We start from the raw sequence: 19,790 nt of genomic DNA on the forward strand, positions 1-19,790 counted from the left end.
CCTCCCTTTTTTGACCTCCCCACTCCCCTGCTCCCCTTGGTTTGTCCCTTCTGACTTTCTCAGTAGGGTTAGATAGAGTTTTTTATCCCAATGGATAATAAAGCTACTCTTCCCTCTCCAGGTTGATTACACTGAGAGTAAGGTTTAAATATTACCTCTTAATGCTCTCTTCTCTCCTTCTTATAATAGTATTTGTCCCCTCCCCTTCCCATGCCCTCTTTGTGTGTAATAGAATATCCTACTTTTCTTATTCACTCAAGTTTCTCTCAGTGTCCCCTACTATTCACCCCCCTCTTTCCCACCCCCCATGTCATCTTAGACCAGTTAGTATTCTGTCCTCTCTCTATGAATTATTCTTCTCATTGCTATATTAGTAAATACTATAATAGTGAATAGAGTTCACTACAGAGAATTATACATAGCATTTCTCCACATAGGAATGCAGATAATTACATCTTATGGAAGCCCTTAAAGAGTCAAATTTAAAAAATTATGAGTTTTCTTTCTTTCCCCTCAGTTTCTTATTTACCTTTTCATGTTTCTCTTGATTTTTTTTGGTTGGATATTAAACTTTCCATTTAGTCCTGGTCTTTTCTGTGCAAATACTTGGAAATCTTCAATTTTGTTGAATGCCCATACTGTTCCCTGGAAGTATATAGTCAGTTTTGATGGGTAGTTGATCCGTGGTTGAAGGCCCAGCTCTCTTACCTTTCTGAATATCATATTCCAAGCTTTGTGGTCTTTTAGTGTGGAGGCTGCCAGATCCTGTGTGATCCTGATTGGTGCTCCTTGATATTTGAATTGTCTCTTTCTGGCTTTTTGTAAGATTTTTTTCTTTTATTTGAAAGCTCTTGAATTTGGCCATTATATTACTGGGTGTTGCCCTTTCCGGGTCTAGTGTAGAGGGTGATCTATAGATCCTTTCAATGTCTATATTGCCCTCTTGTTGTAGAATTTCAGGGCAATTTTGCTGAATAATTTCTTTAAGTATGGAGTCCAAGTTTCTATTAATTTCTGCTTTTTCTGGAAGACCAATGATTCTCAAATTGTTTCTTCTAGACCGGTTTTCTTGGTCTGTCACTTTCTCATTGAGATATTTCATGTTTCCTTCTATTTTATCAGTCTTTTGACTTTGTTTTATTTGTTCTTGTTGTCTTGAGAGATCATTAGCTTCTACTTGCTCAATTTTAGCCTTTAGGGACTGGTTTTTGGCTATAATATTTTGGTTTTCGGCTATGATCTTTTGGTTTTCCTTTTCAATCTGGTCATTTCTGGTGTTCAATTTGCTTATCAGTTCATTTGATTTCTGAGCCTTGCTTTTCAATTGCAAAATTCTGCCTTTTAAACTGTTATTTTTCTTGCCAGATTTCTTCCATCTTTTTCATCATCTCAGATTTGAATTCTTCAATAGTTTGTGACAAGTTTTCATTGTTTTGGGAAGGTTTGGATATGATTTCTTGTTTTTCCTCCTCTGTTGTCTGGATTTTCTTTGTGTAAAAGTTGTCGAGTGTTCCAGAGTTCTTCTTGATAATCTTTTTCCTCTGGGCTTCCTGATTTTGGCTTGCCATTATTGTTAGCCCAGCGCCTTCTGCACTTTATTCTCACACTCAGGGTCTGTCTGTGCTGTCTAGGCTCCTGAGGTCTCAGGTCTCGTTGTTCTCTGTGTCAAGCCTCCTGGTTGTCCCTGGTCTGCCCCTCTTCCCGAGGCTCCTTCAGCAGTCTCAGGGGACTGCTTCCACAGCTGTGCTCCTGTCTGCACAGGGTCCCCACTCGTGGTTCAAGCCTGTGCTCAAGATCTTTGTCCTCGCCTAGGGTACTGCCTTCACCCATGCAGATGCTCGGGAAAGTCTGTACGCGTTCTTTATCCTCTTGGGGTTCCTAAGTCTTGCTGCTCTCAGGAACAAGCCCTGAAGCTGCCAGTGATTTAATGGGTGCCCCAAACCTGCTTTAACTCTTGTGTGCTGGCCTCTGAGTTGTACATGGTGTGGGGGGTGGGGGAGGTGCTTCTTCCTCTCGCATTTTAGTGAGAGCTGTTTCACCCCTTTATAGCGTGGAAATGCCCCGATTCCACGTACCTTCAATGCTGTGCCCTGTTGTGAAGTCCCTTTGTTCATCTGGATTCGTTTTAATGTCCCCTTGAGGAGTCCTGTATGCTTTGGTTAGGAAAGATCAAGCTGCTGCTCCTTACTCTGCCACCATCTTAACCGGAAGTCTCTTAGTTGTTTTTTGAAATGTGTTTTGAGTTCTTCCAAAGCCTGTGTCCAATTCGCTGTAATTTCTGCATTTTTTCTTGGTGTTCCTTGATCCTCCTTTGTTCCATTTGCTTTTTGTTCATTACCTGGATAGAAGCTGTCAGTTATAATTTCTTTTTTCTTTTTCTGTTGTTTCTTCATATTTTCCTTCTTTCCCCCCTGTCATTGACTATAATCTTGCTCCTGTGTTTATTTTCTGGCTTTATGGTTTTGGGCTATTCTGTCCTGAAGGGGCTTCTTCTATGTTCTGCAGAAAGACTCAATTAGGCTGATGGAGTATTAATGAGCCCTGAGGTCAGATCTTCCCCAGATGGCAGCTGAAGCTAAAGGTATAGGTGAAGGTGTTGAGACTGAAGGGGGCTGTGCTTCCTGCCCTGTTATCAAGGTATTCTTTTATGCTTACATCCTTCACCCTGGGATTGAGTTAGCAGGATTGTGTAGTCATTGAGGGAGGGGTGTTGGAGATTGAAGTTCCTTGCCCTCTGAAGGCTTCTTATCTGCCTTACTGATAGAATTAAACCAGGGTGGAGCTTATCTGTGGAGCTTGGTAAAACCTGGGGGGGGGGTCTCAAGAAGGAGAGTTTTGGCTGCAACTAGGCTACCCACTTCATGCTTCTTCTCTAGCTGCTTACCTGCTGACTGTGGTCAGCACCCTGAGCCTGGCACATCTATGCCAGCAAGGCACTCCCTCTGGGCTAGAGCCCTTGCCCCGATATTCCAGGGACTGCTGGATACTCAGCACAGTAGGTGGGGGACAGGCCTGGGACCTTCCTTCTTCCTTTTCCTTAAACTCTAGAATTCAACCTTCTCTGCATACCTTTTAAGTTGAATCCAGCAGGAGGGTCCCCCAGCTCTATCCTGTTGTTAGATTTGCTTTTCTGTTCCCTTGAAGCATTTTGGTTTTGATTGTTGTGGAAGGGTTTTCAGAGAGGTCTGGACTTTTGCTGCATCTAAGTGGTAATCTTGACTCTGCCTCTTCCTTTTCACTTTCTAAATCCCTAAGTTGTAGAGAAGGCACTGATCTTGTTAGGAAGAGGAATTCCCTTGTTAGAAGCTTCCTACACTGATGAATTCACACTTCCAGTCCAAAAAAACCACCCCTAAATTTAACATTTGTGTTCTGTTTACAGAGTTAGTAGGTGAGGTGAGAATGATTTAATTAATGCTGGTGAAAATGGTTTAATTTGATGGTAACATTTTAAAGTGCCTGCTCCTTAAAGTGCTACTTTGTTAGACTGGGGAAGATACAAAGATAAATAAGACACTATTTGTGCCCACAAAAGTTTATAATCTATTAAGCTAGAAAATAGGGGCAGCTAAATGGTGAACTGGATGGATCTCTACATTTGGAGTCAGGAAAACTCATCTTTGTAAGTTCAAATCCAGCTTTCGACACTTATTAATTAACTGTGTGATCCTGGGGGAGACACTTAACCCTATTTATCTCAATTTCCTCACTTGTAAAATAAACTAAGGATGGAAATGGGAAACCAGTTCAATATTTTTACCAAGAAAATGGGGTCACAGAGTCAGACACTATTGAACAACAATAAAATATCATCATCATACACACACACACATATATATATATATATGTTTACATGTATTCATGTATATATATGCAGAATACTTGCATACATGCATCTATGCTCAGCTACTGTGAGTATGGACTAGATTTTGTTTGTTTGCTTGTTTGTTTTTGTTGTTATTTTGCTTTCCTTGTATCCCAAGAGTTAAGTCTAGTGGCTGACACCTAGTAGGCATACTTTGAATACTAGCATTAACCTTGGGGAGACAGGGTAATTTTCAGCTAGAAATTGTCTCCTGAGCCAGGTGAAACCCTCTGTTTAATACTAAAAAACAACCTTGTAGAAAAAGTTCAGGAGGCCAGGGTCAGGGTCAGGTTACTTTCTCAGGGAACCTAGCACAATTCCTGCTCTAAAGATTTAAATGAACAACAGCTCCAACAGGAAGATTATCCACCCCTACACAGGAGGACAATGATTTGATCTTAATTCACCAAAGTGTTGAGTCCATAAACGTGAAAATGTTCAGGGCCAGTGGTATACTGATATTGGCTCTGTTACATGGGAAAAGCAGAGCGAAGTTTCAGGTATCAAAATTTAACAGTTAACAGCAGGATGTCTCATCTTGTGGACAATCATTTTGAGCTGCAGAATTCTGAAGGACTGGCTTTCTGAAAGTGCGGCCCATTCTAATGTTTGTATGGCTGTACAAACATTTATCAAGCACTCTCTCTTTTCTGGGCCCTTATCCTAGGTGCCAGGGATCCAAAGAAAGACTAAAAATAGTCCCTGTCCTCAAGGAGCTTACAGTCTTAAGGTCCCTCTATGGTAAAAAGTAAGAGGGGGCAGTTACGTGGCTCAGTGGATAGAGTCTGGCCTGGAGATGGGAGATCCTGCTTTCTAATCTGACCTCAGATACATCCTATCTGTGTGTCCCTGGGCAAGTCACTTAACCTCCATTGCCTAGCCCTTACCACTTCTCTGCCTTGGAAACAATACTCAACTTTGATTCTAAGAGAGAAGTAAAAGGGAGATGAAAACGTAGTTGGCTTATTCAGGAACTGAAGTTGTAGTTTTACTTGGAGGAGGCAGTGGGGCGTCTATAGTGGAGAAAACCTAGTGGTCTAGAATTGGAAGAAACTGTAGAAACCACATTATTCAAGAACTTAATTTTATAGATGAAAAAACTGAGACTCAGAGAGGGTGAGTGTTTTTAGGTAAGGTTACCCAGTAGTTAAAAGAGCCCTTTTTCAAATTTATGTCTTCTAATTTCTTTCCACTTGTAAGGTGTTCTGAACTTCTATCCTGCTGGTTTCTCTACCCACAAGGCTATATTCCTCTTCAATACTTTGCTGTTAGGTCCTAAACCAGCAGATATCTTACTTTTTGGTCATAGAACCCCTTTTACTCTTAAAAATTATTGAGGACACCCACCCCAACAATCTAAAGTTTTAGTGGTCTCTAAGATTTCCTGGATGCAAGGGCCAGTAAAATCCAATTTTGATTAAAACAGTAGCAACATAATTCTCTTTTTCATGATTTTTACTTTGGGCTGTCCTTGGGCACATGCTCTGTGGCCAAATGTATCTTTGTAGCTAAATGCTTAGAGAAGATGAAGAGGAGACATTCTGACTCCTTCCTTGTATAATTATAGGAGTTCCATGAGCAGAGAGATTGTTTTAGGAATGCTCAGTGTGCCCTAGGGCCAGGGCGTAGGCAGGATTGTCTGAGTTGGACTCTTGTTTTTTGGGGGTGATCTTTTAAGCATTTCTCTGATATAAACACAGTAATTCCACCTTTCTTCTCCCTCTTATAACCCAGATAGAGAAAAGCCCAACGCTGTGGTTTTGATCTAAAAATGACATAATGGCAATTCCATATTTCAGGAACCTAAAAACTATAGCCCAGTCATTTATTTATTTACATTTAACCATCTTCTTAGCAAAAAAACATGAAGAGTTTTTCTAATTGGTGCTTACTAGATCTTCTGATCTCCCACCTTTATTCTCAGACTTAGGGAAAAAATAAAACAGCGGGTATAATTATAGTTACCAGAGTTAGTTTTGGAAAAGAGATGAGGAAATCCAGCATCTTTTTTTTAGAGGGACTAAGTAGGGGGCAATGGGTTTAGAATACTGTATACATTTTCATATTTGGTTCTGTGTTAGTAGGTTCATTTGTTTTTGGTTAAAAGAGGGACGGTCTTTAGGATGATGGTGAAAGGGATAAATCCAGAAATGACTGTGATAGAAAAATAGAAGCCATCAATAAAACTGTTAAGAAAAAACAAAATTAAGTAGTAGAGCTACTATTGCAAGCAAGGCGCTTTGTCTTCATGACCCCATTGATGGTACAAAATGAAAAATACAGTTTCTGCCCTCAGGGAGCATAGATGATCTAGTTGCAGAGACAACATAAACACATGAAGTTCAATAGTAAAATACTTGGATAGCATAGGACCACAGGGTCATAGATTTCCAGCTGAAAGATACTTCAGATGCCATCTAGGTCTACCCCACATTTTACAAAGAAGAAACTGAAGCCCAGAGACCTTGTGACTTGCCCAAGTTTATAAAGCCAGTAAAAGTCAGAGGTAGGATTTGAATCCATAACTCCAGGTCCATTGTTCTTTCCATTGTACCAAAAATTAGTATATCATGTAGTCAGTGAATTGTCAAAAGAAAGAGTAAGAGCTGTTGAGTTCAGGGTAACAATTGCGGTGATTAAAAGATCATTGAGGGGCAGCTGACTAGCTCAGTGGATTGAGAGGCCTAGAGATGGGAGGTCCTAGGTTCAAATCCGGCCTCAGACACTTCCCAGCTGTGTGACCCTGGGCAAGTCACTTGACCCTATTGCCCACTCTTACCACTCTTCCACCAAGGAGCCAATACACAGAAGTTAAGGGTTTAAAAAAAAAAAAAGATCACTAAGGAGGCAGCTGGGTAGCTCAGTGGATTGATAGCCAAGGCTAGAGATGGGAGGTCCTAGGTTCAGATCTGGCCTCAGACACTTCCCAGCTGTGTGATCCTGGGCAAGTCACTTAACCCCCATTGCCCACCCTTACCACTCTTCTGCCTTGGAGCCAGATGGTTGGTACCGGTTGCTTTGTTTTTTTAAACCTTTTTTTTTAATCATTTGACTCAGATTGAAGAGACCTAGATTTGAATCATATCCACCTTTTCTATTTTCCATAACTGTGTGACCTTGGTGAGTTGTGTAATCTTTTTGCACTTCATTTCCTTCATCTGTAGGATGGGGATAATTATATTTGTAATCTCTACCTAGTTGTAAGGGTAATTTAGAAAATATAAAATGTCAGATGTTATTACTTCCAGTGGATCCCATGTAAAGAACTCTCCCAGACCATTTCAAGCCTGCTGTCAAGTTTGACTTCTCTCATATGCCAGGTTATTTTTTTTTTAATGATTGCGTAAGAATATGACATAAAAATGTTTTCTTCACTGATAGATTATGTAGAATAAGATTCTTTTGAAGTCACATTTTTAGGGTTAAATTTTATGAAAATGTAGCTATTTAGTGTAATTATAAATACTAGACTGTGGCTTTGTCAGTACTGTAAGAGTATTTTTTTTTTAAATTTGAACTCTCTTTGGGGTAGCAAGGTGGCACAGTGGATAGAGTACTGACCTTGGAGTTAAAAGGACCTCAGTTCAAATCTGGCCTCAGATTCTTCCAAGCTCTGTGATACTACGTAAGTCTATTAACCCTTTTTGCAGCAGTTTCTTCCTCTATAAAGCGAGCTAAAGAAGGAAATGGCAAGCCACTCCAGTATCTCTGCTAAGAAAACCAAATGGGGTCACAAAGAGTTTGACACAATTGAAAATGCCCCAATAACAAAAATTCTCTTTTAATTTAGATTAAATTAATTGAGAATTTTTTTTTGGCATGAAACTTTTAATACCTCCTCCACTGTATAAGATCTTCCCCCTTGCAAAGCAAATTCCTTGAAAAAGTTATAGTTTATTGATTGTTAATCAAAAAGAAGGACCAACATTGATCATTATATTTGCCTGCAGTTTTATTGCTTATCCATAAGTGATGTTACTTTAGACATTGTATATACCGTTCTTTGGTCCCGCAATCTGCATTACTTCCTCTGCCCATGTTTCTCTTTATTCTTAATATTCATCATCCCCTATGACATAGTAATATACCATTATGTTCATAGGCCATCATTTTTTTTTTTTTAGCTCTTTCACCATTACTTTATTTCTAGCATTTTTTTTTTAATTTTTAACCCTTGTACTTTGGTGTATTGTCTCATAGGTGGAAGATTGGTAAGGGTGGGCAATGGGGGTCAAGTGACTTGCCCAGGGTCACACAGCTGGGAAGTGGCTGAGGCCGGGTTTGAACCTAGGACCTCTTGTCTCTAGGCCTGACTCTCAATCCACTGAGCTACCCAGCTGCCCCTATTTCTAGCATTTTAAAAAATCACAGATGATACAACCAAACTTTTTTGTCCCTGAGATACCATTCTTTGCTGTCAATAGCTTCTAGGATTTAAATAGAGTAGATAATCTCTGGATCAAAGGGTAAGAACTATTTAGTCACTCCTGGAATAATTCCAAATTGTTTTCTATAGCTTCATAGCAGTGAATTAGCATGATTGTCTCTATAGCCTTGACAATGATTAGTTTTCCAATCTTTTAGCATCTTTGCTAGCTTGATAGGAGTGAAGTGATATTTCAGGGATAGGTTTCAAGTTTCCTTTTTTCTAGTTGTTCATGATTTTGAAACTTTCAAGGACTCTTGATAGTTGTCATTTATCTCCTCCCTTTTCTTCCTGCTTTAGCTAGCATCTTTCAAAAAAAAAAGCCAACCTTATTTTCCATCTTAGAATCAATATTGTATATTGGTTCTAAGGCAAAAAGAGTGGTAAGGGCTGGGTAATGGAGGGTAAATGACTTGCCTAGGATCACACATGTAGGAAGTGTCTGAGGCTAGATTTGAATCCAGGACTTTCCATCTCCAAACCTGACTCTCAATCCACTGTCCCCCATTAGCTAGCATTTTTAGTAATTTATAAAATAATAATGGATTCTGGAGATGGGAAGTCCTGAGTTCAAATCTAACTTCAGATACTTACTAGCTGTGTGACCCTAGGCAAGTCATTCAAGCCCAGTTTTCTAGCTTATCATTTTTCTGCCTTGGAAGCAATACGTAGTATCTGTTCTAAAATAGAAGGCAAGAATTTAAAAAAATAACAATTATTATTATGAAGACAATGGGCATCCTTGATTTGCTCCTAATCTTTTTGGGAGAACTTCCTATATTTCTCTATTACAAATAATGTTGGCTTTTGAATTTAGATGGCTGCTTTTTGTTACAGTTAGGAAAAGTCCCTTTTTTTAGTGTTTAGCTTTTGAGTGTTTATATGTAAATGAATGTCCTTCTGCCTGCTGATATGGCCATGCTATTTTCATTATTTTTGTTACCAGTATGATTATGTTTTTAGTTTTCACGGTATTGAGGCATCCTTGTCTTTATGGTAAAAATCTAATGTAGTCATAATGAATGATTTAAAAAATATATTGGGGGCAGCTGGGTAGCTCAGTGGAGTTAGAGTCAGGCCTAGAGACAGGAGGTCGTAGGTTCAAACCCGGCCTCAGCCACTTCCCAGCTGTGTGACCCTGGGCAAGTCACTTGACCCCCATTGCCCACCCTTACCACTCTTCCACCTATGAGACAATACCCCAAAGTTAAGGGTCTAAAAAAAAAATATTGTCAGAGGCTCTTTGTTAAGATTTCACTTAACTTCTTCCAATCCCACTTTATGAAATTTTAAAGCTCTATAGAAATATCAACTCATTATTATTAGTGCTATATTATTAGCTGCATGTATTATTATTGTTTTATTTCTACTTACTTTGATTATCAAGCTATATAAGTCTAATAAAACAAGCTTGATAAGATACTGGTTTTCTTTGATTTTGCTAATAATTTGCATAGAGTAGAAATTGTTTAATCTTTAAATATCTACTATTATTCACTTGTAAATTCTGTGGAGTTCCCAAAGCCTCCATCCTTGTACTCTCTGACCCCTCTGGATATTTCTCAGGGGCTCTCCTCTCTTGCTTCTTCCAGATACAGTCCCTTGTAGTCTGCATATATTCGTGACCTATCTCTGGTCAGACTAGAAGAAAACCGTGTGCTGGTGATAGCGTCACTGATGATCTCCCTTTCCCATTGCCATGGTCTTTGGGGTCAATTTTTGGGGGGCAGTACCAGGGTGGAAGAAGTCATTTACTGTAGTTTTCTTATTGAAATTTTCTCATTAGTCTGGTGAGAACTTCAAGGTGTTGTTTTTTTTTTTTTTTTAAGTTTTATTTTTATTATCATGCAAAACAGACTTCCATATTGGTCATTTTTGTAAGAGCACATGCATTCAAAACCTAGACCCTAAATAAAACTGTAAATACATTGCCATGAAAGATACTATGTTTTGATTGGCATCCACACTACTTGAACAAGAACTTCAAGGTTTTGCTGGAGTAAGTAATAGGAAATGGATGGTCTGCCCATATTCTCACAGCTTCATGAAAAGTTTCTCCCTGCCTTTTAAAGCCTAATTCAAATGCTTTTTCCTTAAGGAGACCTTCTTGGATTCCTTTCATCCTTTATCAGTAGAATGACTCTCCTTCCCCCACATTTTAGGTGGCACTTTCTTGGACCCTTCCGATGTATTAATGCTCTAGTTATTTGTGTATGAAATTTAATCTGTCTGGACTATACGCTCTTTTTTTTATTTTAAATTTTTATTTAATTAATTAATTTAGAACATTTTTCCATGGCTATAGAATTCATGTTCTATCCCTCTCCTCCCATAGCTGACACACAATTTCACTGGGTTTTACATATATCATTGATCAAGACCTATTTCCATATTATTGATATTCATACTAGGGTGCTCATTTTGAGTCAGTATCCTTAATTATACCCCCATCCACCCATGTGATCAAGAAGTTGTTTTTCTTCTGTGTTTCTACTCCCACAGTTCTTCCTCTGAATGTGGATAGCGTTCTTTCTCAGAGGTTCCTCATAGTTGTCCTGGATCATTGCATTTTTGCTAGTAGAGATGGATTATACACTCTTTGAAGGCAGTGACTGACTCCCCTCTCAACTTTAAATCTTCCTGGGCTGTTATTACACTGTTCTAGACACAAAAAGATCAATAAGACATTTATTAAACACCTAATATATTCCAGACAATTGTTTGTTGAATTGAAAACCCTATCTCTGCTGTCAAGGAGTTTATAAACTAGTTTAGGCTTAAAATATTAACTTGATTTTTGTCTGATTATCCATGATTTGTTTTATTATTGCCATGTAACCAAATGTGAATGACAGGCTTCTTCAGACAGTGAAGGAATGTCTAATTTGTCCATAAATAAAATGTGAACATAGCTAGATGATCAGTCAAAGCTGGATTAAGTGGGCTTGGATGTAGCAGAGTGCAGAGTCATGCAAATGTGCTTACATATGCTGTGTAGCCCAAAGTTCACATTGCAGATTATTCCATCACCTCTCAGAGGAAATAGCACCATTAGAGCATCTTTTTCATGAGGAAAGGTTCTCCTGCTACAAGAAGCTCAAGTCTACTCAGTAGGGCTGGGGAAAGGGACCTTTGCCTTAAGTGGGAGGTGGTGGTTAGATGAGTTGCCAAAGATAACTTCTACCAAAAAAAAAAGAAAGAAAGAAAGAAAGAAAAAAATCCCACACCCTACAACAGGATTCAGTCAACCTGCAGGAATGTGCTTATTCAGGTCTACTGAGCCAACAGGTTTGATCCATGCCTCCAAGGAGTTCCCATAATACTATGAGAGAGATGACTAGTATTAATAGAGAGGGTTCAAGAAAGAGATAGCTCCATCCTTCTGACCTGAGATTTAATATCTCTTTACATACATGTGAACATACACATACACACATTCACAAACATAGATATGTTTCCTTGGTTGGATACGGTTCATCATTCACCAAAATATGGAAATACTTTATTTCCCAAAGAAGGGCCAAGTAGTTATGCAATATGGAAAACCAGTCTATAAATCTTCCCCATTGACAGCATTCCTTTCTATAATTGGAGGGCTCTTTGAAGGGTTGAACCTTCCTTAAGGAAACAAGAAATTCTACTTTTCTCTACCTCTCCTGGTTACCTTGTATTCCAGTTATGTAAAGATTATGGGAGCTGGCGTGGCAGGAAGGCAGACTAAAGAAAGATTCCCTGTGCTCCAGAAGGGCACCCCTCGAGGAAATGCCTGTCCCACAAAAAAGCCGGCATTAATACTTGGCTTTAATATATTCATCCCAATCCAACAATTATTTGTTACATTCCTACTTCCATTGTCAGCATTAGGGATACAAAGATTCTGCCTTCAAAGAGTTTATTTTTTCCTAGAGGGACACAACATATATATACATAAGTAAATGCAAAATACCTTGGCTCTGCTACTTGTTAACTTTTTTTACACTTGATATATCTCTTAATCTTTGGGGGCCTGAGTTTCTTCAACTGTAAAATGAGGGGGCTGAACAGAATGACTTTTAAAATTCCTTCCAGTTCTTTTTCTCCAATACTTTAATGATTATTTCTTGTACTTTTGTAAAGTTGGTTCAGTACACATTAATTAAATAAATAAGAAAAAGCCAAAATGGTTCCTTCTCTCAAAAAGCTTATATTCATCTATGGGGAAACTGTGTATACAAGTAAATATGAAACAAATGCGGCCACCTGGCATATATGAATAATGCCTTGACTTGGAGTCACTGGGAAGGTCACTCATTACCTCAGTTTCCTTATCTGTAAAATGGAGAGATTGGATTTGATGACCCTTCTAGCTCTAAATCTATGATCTTATGTAAAGTCATTTCAAGGGCAAGGCTGGGAGGGCAGGGCTCAAGAAAGAATTCTTAGACGACATAGCCCTTGCATTGAGCTAGGGTTCCTAGCACAGCTTATTCCCCATGCCTAAAACGCTCTGCCTCTTGGATCCCAAATTTCTTTCACACTCAGCCAAAGTGAAAGAAACCCAAGTTTCTTTCACAAACTCAGCCACTTTCTACAGGAAACTTTTCCTGATGCCCTGCCCACTTTCCTCCCTTCAAATGGAGAGTTCCTTCCTCTCCAAAATACACATTGTATTTATTTTGTCTGTCTTCTTATATGGTCTCCTCTGTCAGAATGAAAGCATCTTGAGGGGAGGGATAGCTTCGCTTTTGTCTTTGTATCCTTAGTACCTAGAACAGTGCCTGCCCCATAGAAGATGCTTAATGCTTGTCAATTAGTTAGGGGCAGATGAATAGATCACAAACTGTTATAATGAGACAAGATGTGAGCCTGTCTATGAAAAAGGCTATGAACCTCCTTTCTTTGCAGAGATGGAGGACGGTGGGGTTTAGAACATTGCATAAACTGTTGGACTTGGTTGATGTATTGGTTAGTTTTGTTAAATTGCTTTCTTTCTCCTTTTTTTTCTTCTTGGTTTCAAAGCTTGGATTGCTGGGTCAGGGGGGAAGAGATATTTTTTAAAAATAGATGTTGGTATTAAAACAAAAAAATCTATATTACTTTTTTTTTTAAGAAGGAAAAAAAGTCAGCAAGAAAAGGAATGATTCTCAACTAGGAGCTGAAATTCTTGGGTTTAGTTACAAGATGTGTCCTTGAGGTCCTGTGCAGTAGGGAGTCTTCTGGTCTGTCAGATGACCATCCTCCCTTCTCTCCCACTGAGAGTCTACCGTGGTCTCCCTTAGCATTCAGCAATGCTTTGTTGCCCAGAGATAGATAGGGCATGAATTGTTATTTCTGCTTTCCGGCGCCCACCATTTCCTCTGGGGTCTGATTAATCCTGTTCTTTTCCTTTGCTTTCAGCCGGCCATGCCAACTCCCCTACCCATCGATGCAGCAGCACAGCCCTATGTCCTCCCAAGCCTCCTCCATCAGTGGCCCGCTGCATTCAGTCTTGCCCCCTCCCCTCCCATTGCCCATGTTGCCCCAGCAGCCTCCACCTGTGACGCCCCCAGGCCAGCAGCTTGGCACCGAAGCTTTTGCTATTGTGGAGCGGGCACAGCAGATGGTGGCAATCCTATCGGAGGAGAATCGAGTGCTCCGCCAGGAAATTGAGGGGTATTATGACAAAGCTGACAAGCTTCAGAAGGTATGTATTTGACTTTTGGGGAAAAGGGGAGATGGTGCGTTTTTTATCCTTTTATTGAGAGAGAGTGTGGGGAAAAATCAGATTCTGCCTATGATGCTTATTACCTGTGTGGTGGTATTGTTTAGACATTTCAGTTGTGTTCATCTTGTTTAGGGTAGATATCCTTCTTGGGAAGGATAATGGAGTTGTTCTCCATTTCCTTCTCCAGCTTATTTTAGAGATGAAGAACTAAGGCAAACAGAGTTAAGTGACTTGTTCAGGATCACACAGCTAGTGAATGTCTGAGTCCAGATTTGAACACAGATCTTCTTGACTCTTGGCCTCGCCCTCTATCTGTTGTGAGATCCTGCTGCCCTTATTATGAGTAGCTATCAGTAAACTCCTTCCCATCTCTGGATGTAGTTTCCTCATACTGTAACATGGGGATAATAATACCTATGATACTTATCTCACCTGGCAACTGTTGGGAGATAGTGAGATGATTTATATGAAATGCTTTACACACCCTATACAAGCACCAGCCATTATTTCTGAAGATCAGTTGTTCTAAATACTAGAAACTCAAATCTCCCAAACTTAATAGTTAGTGAATCCCCAGTTGGGGGGTAGATGAACCACCCGGCAACTACAGCCTCAAGTTTATAATCAGATGACCTGAATCAGATTCTTTCTTTCTGCCCCTGGTTCCATGGGCTAACTCTCAAAATCATAAAATGTCGGAGCTCAGTGGCTCTGAGCCTTGGGTGTTAGGCTTGAGGTATCTGTCACTTATTAGCTGTGTGATCCTGGGCAAGCCTCTTAATCTTGGCAAGTCTTAGTAGCCCCATCTTTAAAATGGGAGCATCTATCTAACAGGGCTACGGTAAGGACTGAAGAAGACAAAATTTGTGAAGTGCTTTGGAATATTAGAAGAGATCTTTAGAGATCATCCTTCCAACCTCCAAATTTTATTTTTTATTTATTTAAATAATCCTTCCTTTCTGTCTTAGAAACAACTTGAGGTCAGAAGGGCAAGGGCTAGGCAAAAGGAGGTTAAATCATTTGCCCAGGGTCACACAGTTGGGAAGTGTATGAGGCCGTATTTGAACCAGGTCCTCCTAACTCCAGGCCCAGAGCTCTATCCACCGTGCCACCTAGCTGCCCCCATCCAAAAATTTTAAAGAGGAGGAATAAAGGAGTAGAAGGCTGAAGTGATTTTTTTAGGGTAAAACAGCTAGTAAGTAGTAGTGCTGCACCTCAATCCAGGTCCAGTGTTCTTTCTACTACATTAAGGTTCTTTCCCTAAGCAATCATTCTACCCCACTTTCTTTTCTTGAGACTAGTCCTAGTGTTAAGAATCAGAAGACTTGAGTTCAAATCCCAGCTCAAAGACTTAGCAGTTTTATGAACTTGAGCAAATTGCTTAACCTTCTAAGAGTCTCAGCTGCCTCCTCTGTAAAACGGGACCCTTCAGTGTTGTGAAGAAAGCTCTTTGTAAATCAATAAGCTTTATATCTGCGTGAACTTTTCTTGTCTAGTATGAAACAGATTTACAGAACTGGTGGGCCAGAAGGGACCTTGGAGGCATTTTAGTCCAACTCCTTCATTTATTGCATGTTTGTCTAATGCCTACCAGGTACAAAGCACTGTGCTAGGCAATGGGGATACAAATACAAAGCTCAAAAACCCTGCCTTTAAGCAGCTTACATTTTAAAAAATTACTTTTTAATGTCACCCTTATTTCCAATTAAATCTACTCCTTCACCCAATGAGTCGTCCTTTGTACCAAAGAAAAATAAAGAAAGAGGGGAGAAAAACACAGTTCATCTATACTAACATTTCAGTCAATTCTGGTAGTACATATACTGTTCCACACCCACAAACACCCCACTTTTGTGAGAAAGGGTCATTTTACTGAGAAAGAAACTGAGTGCTTAGGATAAGAAAAGTGATTTGTTCATGTTTAGTAGTCTTTAGTAGCAGAGGGAGAACTAAAAACAGATCTCCCAACTGCTGGTCCAATGTTCTTTTACCTTTTTTTCTTTTTAAAACAATATCTCATTGGTGTTCTTTTCCATTTTTTTTTTGATGTCATTGTTACTTCCAACGGCTCCTCTCATTTGTAACCCAAGTACAGTCAGGCAACCCTTTTATCACACTGACTGTAGTGTCTGTGCTTGTTACAATTCTTTTTGACGCTCTTGGATGAGATCTGGGGCGGGTGGTTTTTTTGGGTTGAAAGATGCTCTGTACGCCTAGTACCAGTGACTATTATTAGTGAAATTAGTGCAAGAAGAAAAGAGATTGATATTATTAGGATCGTGATCCTACCCAACTTGCATGAAGGGTCCTTCTTTGGAAGGTCAAGTAAAATGGGAAATCCTCCTGCCTATAATAAGCCATTTCTAAGCCAGGCTTTTATTTTGACCTTGTGTATAACACATTTGATATGCTACAGGTAGAGTTGGAGAACTGTCAAGAGAGGGAAAGCTCTAGAATGATATTGTTTTACCACTTCAAAGAGGAGAGGCCACTGGAGCTCCTTGCTTGGGACTGACCTTATGCAGATGACTGGGAGATAATCAAAGCCATCTAAGAGTCATACTGAGTGGCTGCCCTTGATTTAGGAAGGGAAAAAAAAAGGACATTTGTAACTAGAGACAAGAACAGAGGCCAGGACAGACTACTTCTTTTCAAGGGCCATTGTCAGATGGGTACCTTGACAGTTAATCCATTTAATTGACCTATTTCTTTCCCTGTTGGACATTTATTTCACACTTGGACCACAGGCGAAATACTCAACTTGTATTTGTTGAGTAGGTTGTTTCTTTTCTTGTCTCCCTTTTTTTTTCATCTTTTCAGGTTGTTTCTTTTTAATCAGACTTCCGCGAAAGAGGATTGTGTGCTGATGGCCCTCAGAAGCCTCATATTAAGAGTTTGGAGCTTTCCCCATGCCAGGATTGATGGTGTTGTTTAGGCATTTCCAGCCCACGTCTGCCCATGCCATGATAATATGGGCATGATTGTTATAGTGTCTGGGATTTTCATGGGAGTGTGTTGAGGCTGGAGTTAGCTCCAGTTCCTGTGGCAAGCTTTAGTTGGAGGGAAGAAGAAGGCACAGAGGCAAATATGGACCATCGGATTATAATAGCACCCCTTAGATGTAGTCATCTTGAACTGTAAATGCTACTGCTGTCACATGCTTGTTGGTCAATCCCCTCTTCAGACCTTAGCTTGCCTCTGAAAGCTCTTGGGGCTAGGACCTTTATTGAATTCAACCTGAGATTAGTGTAGGGACTGACTCAGCATTTTCCAGGAAACAAGTATTTCTTTCTTTCCGCTAATAATGATCTGCGGTAGATAGGCCTTGCATAGACGCATCCAAGGGTAAAATCTGTCTCTGGATCTTTTGACATGGAATGTGGTTGAATGATTATAGGGAGGAACCAGGTGTTGAGAGAGCTTCACACTATTTCTTCCTTGGCCTGTGACTCATAGTGCAAGCCTGAGCTAGTTACTTACTTCTTGGTGACTCAGTTTCCTCATTTAGGGAAATGGGACTAATGTTGATAAGAGGATTTTGGAAGCCTCTGCTGATATTTATGTTGCCTCGTCAGTCTGGTCTAGTGGAAAGAACGTGGAATTTGGTATTACGACACCTGCCTTTGAATCTTAGCTCTGCTACTTCTTTAGCTCTGACTTTGGCAACTAAGTCCCTTCCCCTCCCTGAGTCTTAGTTCTCCACACTATAAATTGAGGTGCTTAACTAGATGATTACCAAAGCCATGTCTAGCTCTTGATTTGTATGAAATAATTAAGCTCTCCTGTTTTATCTCCTAAATTTTTCAGCCTCTTGACTGTTCCAAATGCCTTTATTACACTGACTTGGAAAATTGGCCAAATTCAGTTTTAAAGTCAAGTTTTGACTTGCACTTGGCCTCCAGGTTTAACCTAGTAGTGTTGCCATCAGCAGCTGTAGCCTAGAAGTTCCAAAGCTCTCCCTAACCTGTCATTTAAGTAGTTTCTTTTGTATTGAAATCATTCTAGTTTCAGCCTTTCCCCTTTCATAGCTGCATGAGAAATATTATATTAACAGTCATAGGTTTGAGGCAGCTAGATGGTGCAGTGAATAAAGAGTCAGGCCTGAAGATTGGAGATCCTGGGTTCGAATCTGGCCTCAGATACTTTCTAAGCTGTGTGACCATGGGCAAGTCACTTGACCCCAATTGCTTAGCCCTTATTGCTCTTTTGCATTGAAACTAATACTTCGTATTGATTCTAAGATAGAAGGTAAGGGTTTAAATTTTTAAAAAGTCATAGATTATGGATTCAGAGCTGAAAGAGACTTTTTAGGTCATTGAGTCGAACTCCAAAGAAGTTAAATTAGAGAACTAGTTAGTGTCTAAAGTTCTTTCTGAATCTAAGCCCAGCACTCTATCCACTCCACATCAAGTGTAGGCTTAGTAGACCAGAGTTCATCTGGAGAGTTTCAAGTAGAGGGTTTGTAATGCCGATAGGAAATAGGAGACATAAGGAAAGCAAATTGCAGGAGACTCCAGATACAAATTGCATACAAAAATGTGGGAGAGGAAAGAGTCAAAGCTGACTCTAAAGTGTTGAGGTTAGGTGATAAGGAGGTTGGTGGTGCTATTGACAGAAATAAAGAAATAAGAAGGAAGGGAAGTTTTGGGGAAGAACAGGATGTTTTTGGACATGTTGATGTTGAGGGTGCCATTGGAATATCCAAGGAGGACTTTGGAAATCGCAGAATTTGGTCCAACCTGTACTGAAAGAAATGTCTTCTCAATGACGTCTCTAAGAAATAGTACTCCATTATCCCCTTGAAGACCTGCAGTGAAGAGAGAGGAGCCTCTTTCCCCCTTGGGACAGCTCATTTTATTCCTACTACCTATTGATGTGAAGATGAATTTAGAAAACACCATGATCTTCCTAGAAGAGATATACAATGTTTCTGAGTTTTCTAGTCAAATACTGGTCAACTCTTGACTATTTGGACCAAAATGATCATTTTTCCAACTACTTCTCCCACCCACTCTATCCAAGTGACATGCTATAAAATAACATAAAGGACATGAGCAAGATTTTTGGTCCTTTTATTAGTCTAGCATTCTGTTCAGTTTATAATAGCTAGGAAAACTGTGATTCATATTACTTCCAGGTTAACTGGGAAGAGGCAGCATAATGTGGTTGATATGATACTGGACCTATAGTCAGAAAGAAATAGAGTCAAATCCTCAGACACTAAATCTTAGCAAGTCACCTAACTCTCTGCCTGTTGCTTAAAACCCTATGTCATCATTATAAAACGAAGGGGATGGACTCAGTGACCTCTAAGGTTCCTTTGAGCTCTAAATCTATGATCCTATGATTCTCTAAGAGGGAGGAGGAAGAGAGTTAACTACTCCTTATTCTGGAAATGTTTGGAATATTCTCTTGAATAAATGTTCGCACCCCCTCCCCAAAAAATAACCCCTAGATATGACTAGAGGAGTTAGGAGAGATTCTTTGAACGTTGAATTCAATGGAAGGTGCCATTCCCATTGCATTCCTTCATGTGGAGAAGGAAAAAAAAATTGAATCTGGCACCCAAATCATCCCAAAGTTCACAAAAGACTCTTTTTCTACACACTGTTTTATGGTTGAGCTTTTTTTTTTCTTCTGACCCAACTCAGTCCTAAAGGGGGTTCCCAAGAGATTTTGATTAGAACTGCAGTTTATACACAGGCTAAAATTAAATTCAGTCCTGAATCTGCAAATCACAAAACAAATTTGATCTATGACATCTTACTAAGTTTGAGACTGAACCCTTTTAACTTTGTTCAGGCTATTTCATAATC

At 39.7% G+C, this 19,790-nt stretch overlaps 1 protein-coding gene across 1 annotated transcript in view; it reads left to right on the forward strand.

Moving 5' to 3' along the window:
* AMOTL1 (angiomotin like 1) overlaps window positions 1–19,790 on the forward strand; it is a 108,671-nt gene that overhangs the window by 9,562 nt on the left and 79,319 nt on the right. Inside the window, exon 2 of the mRNA XM_044668378.1 lies at window positions 13,668–13,953. Coding sequence (XP_044524313.1) covers window positions 13,668–13,953 — 286 coding nt within the window. The remainder of the gene's footprint in view (window positions 1–13,667; window positions 13,954–19,790) is intronic.

Source organism: Gracilinanus agilis, chromosome 3, assembly GCF_016433145.1.
Source record: "Gracilinanus agilis isolate LMUSP501 chromosome 3, AgileGrace, whole genome shotgun sequence".
Lineage (NCBI taxonomy): Eukaryota > Metazoa > Chordata > Mammalia > Didelphimorphia > Didelphidae > Gracilinanus > Gracilinanus agilis.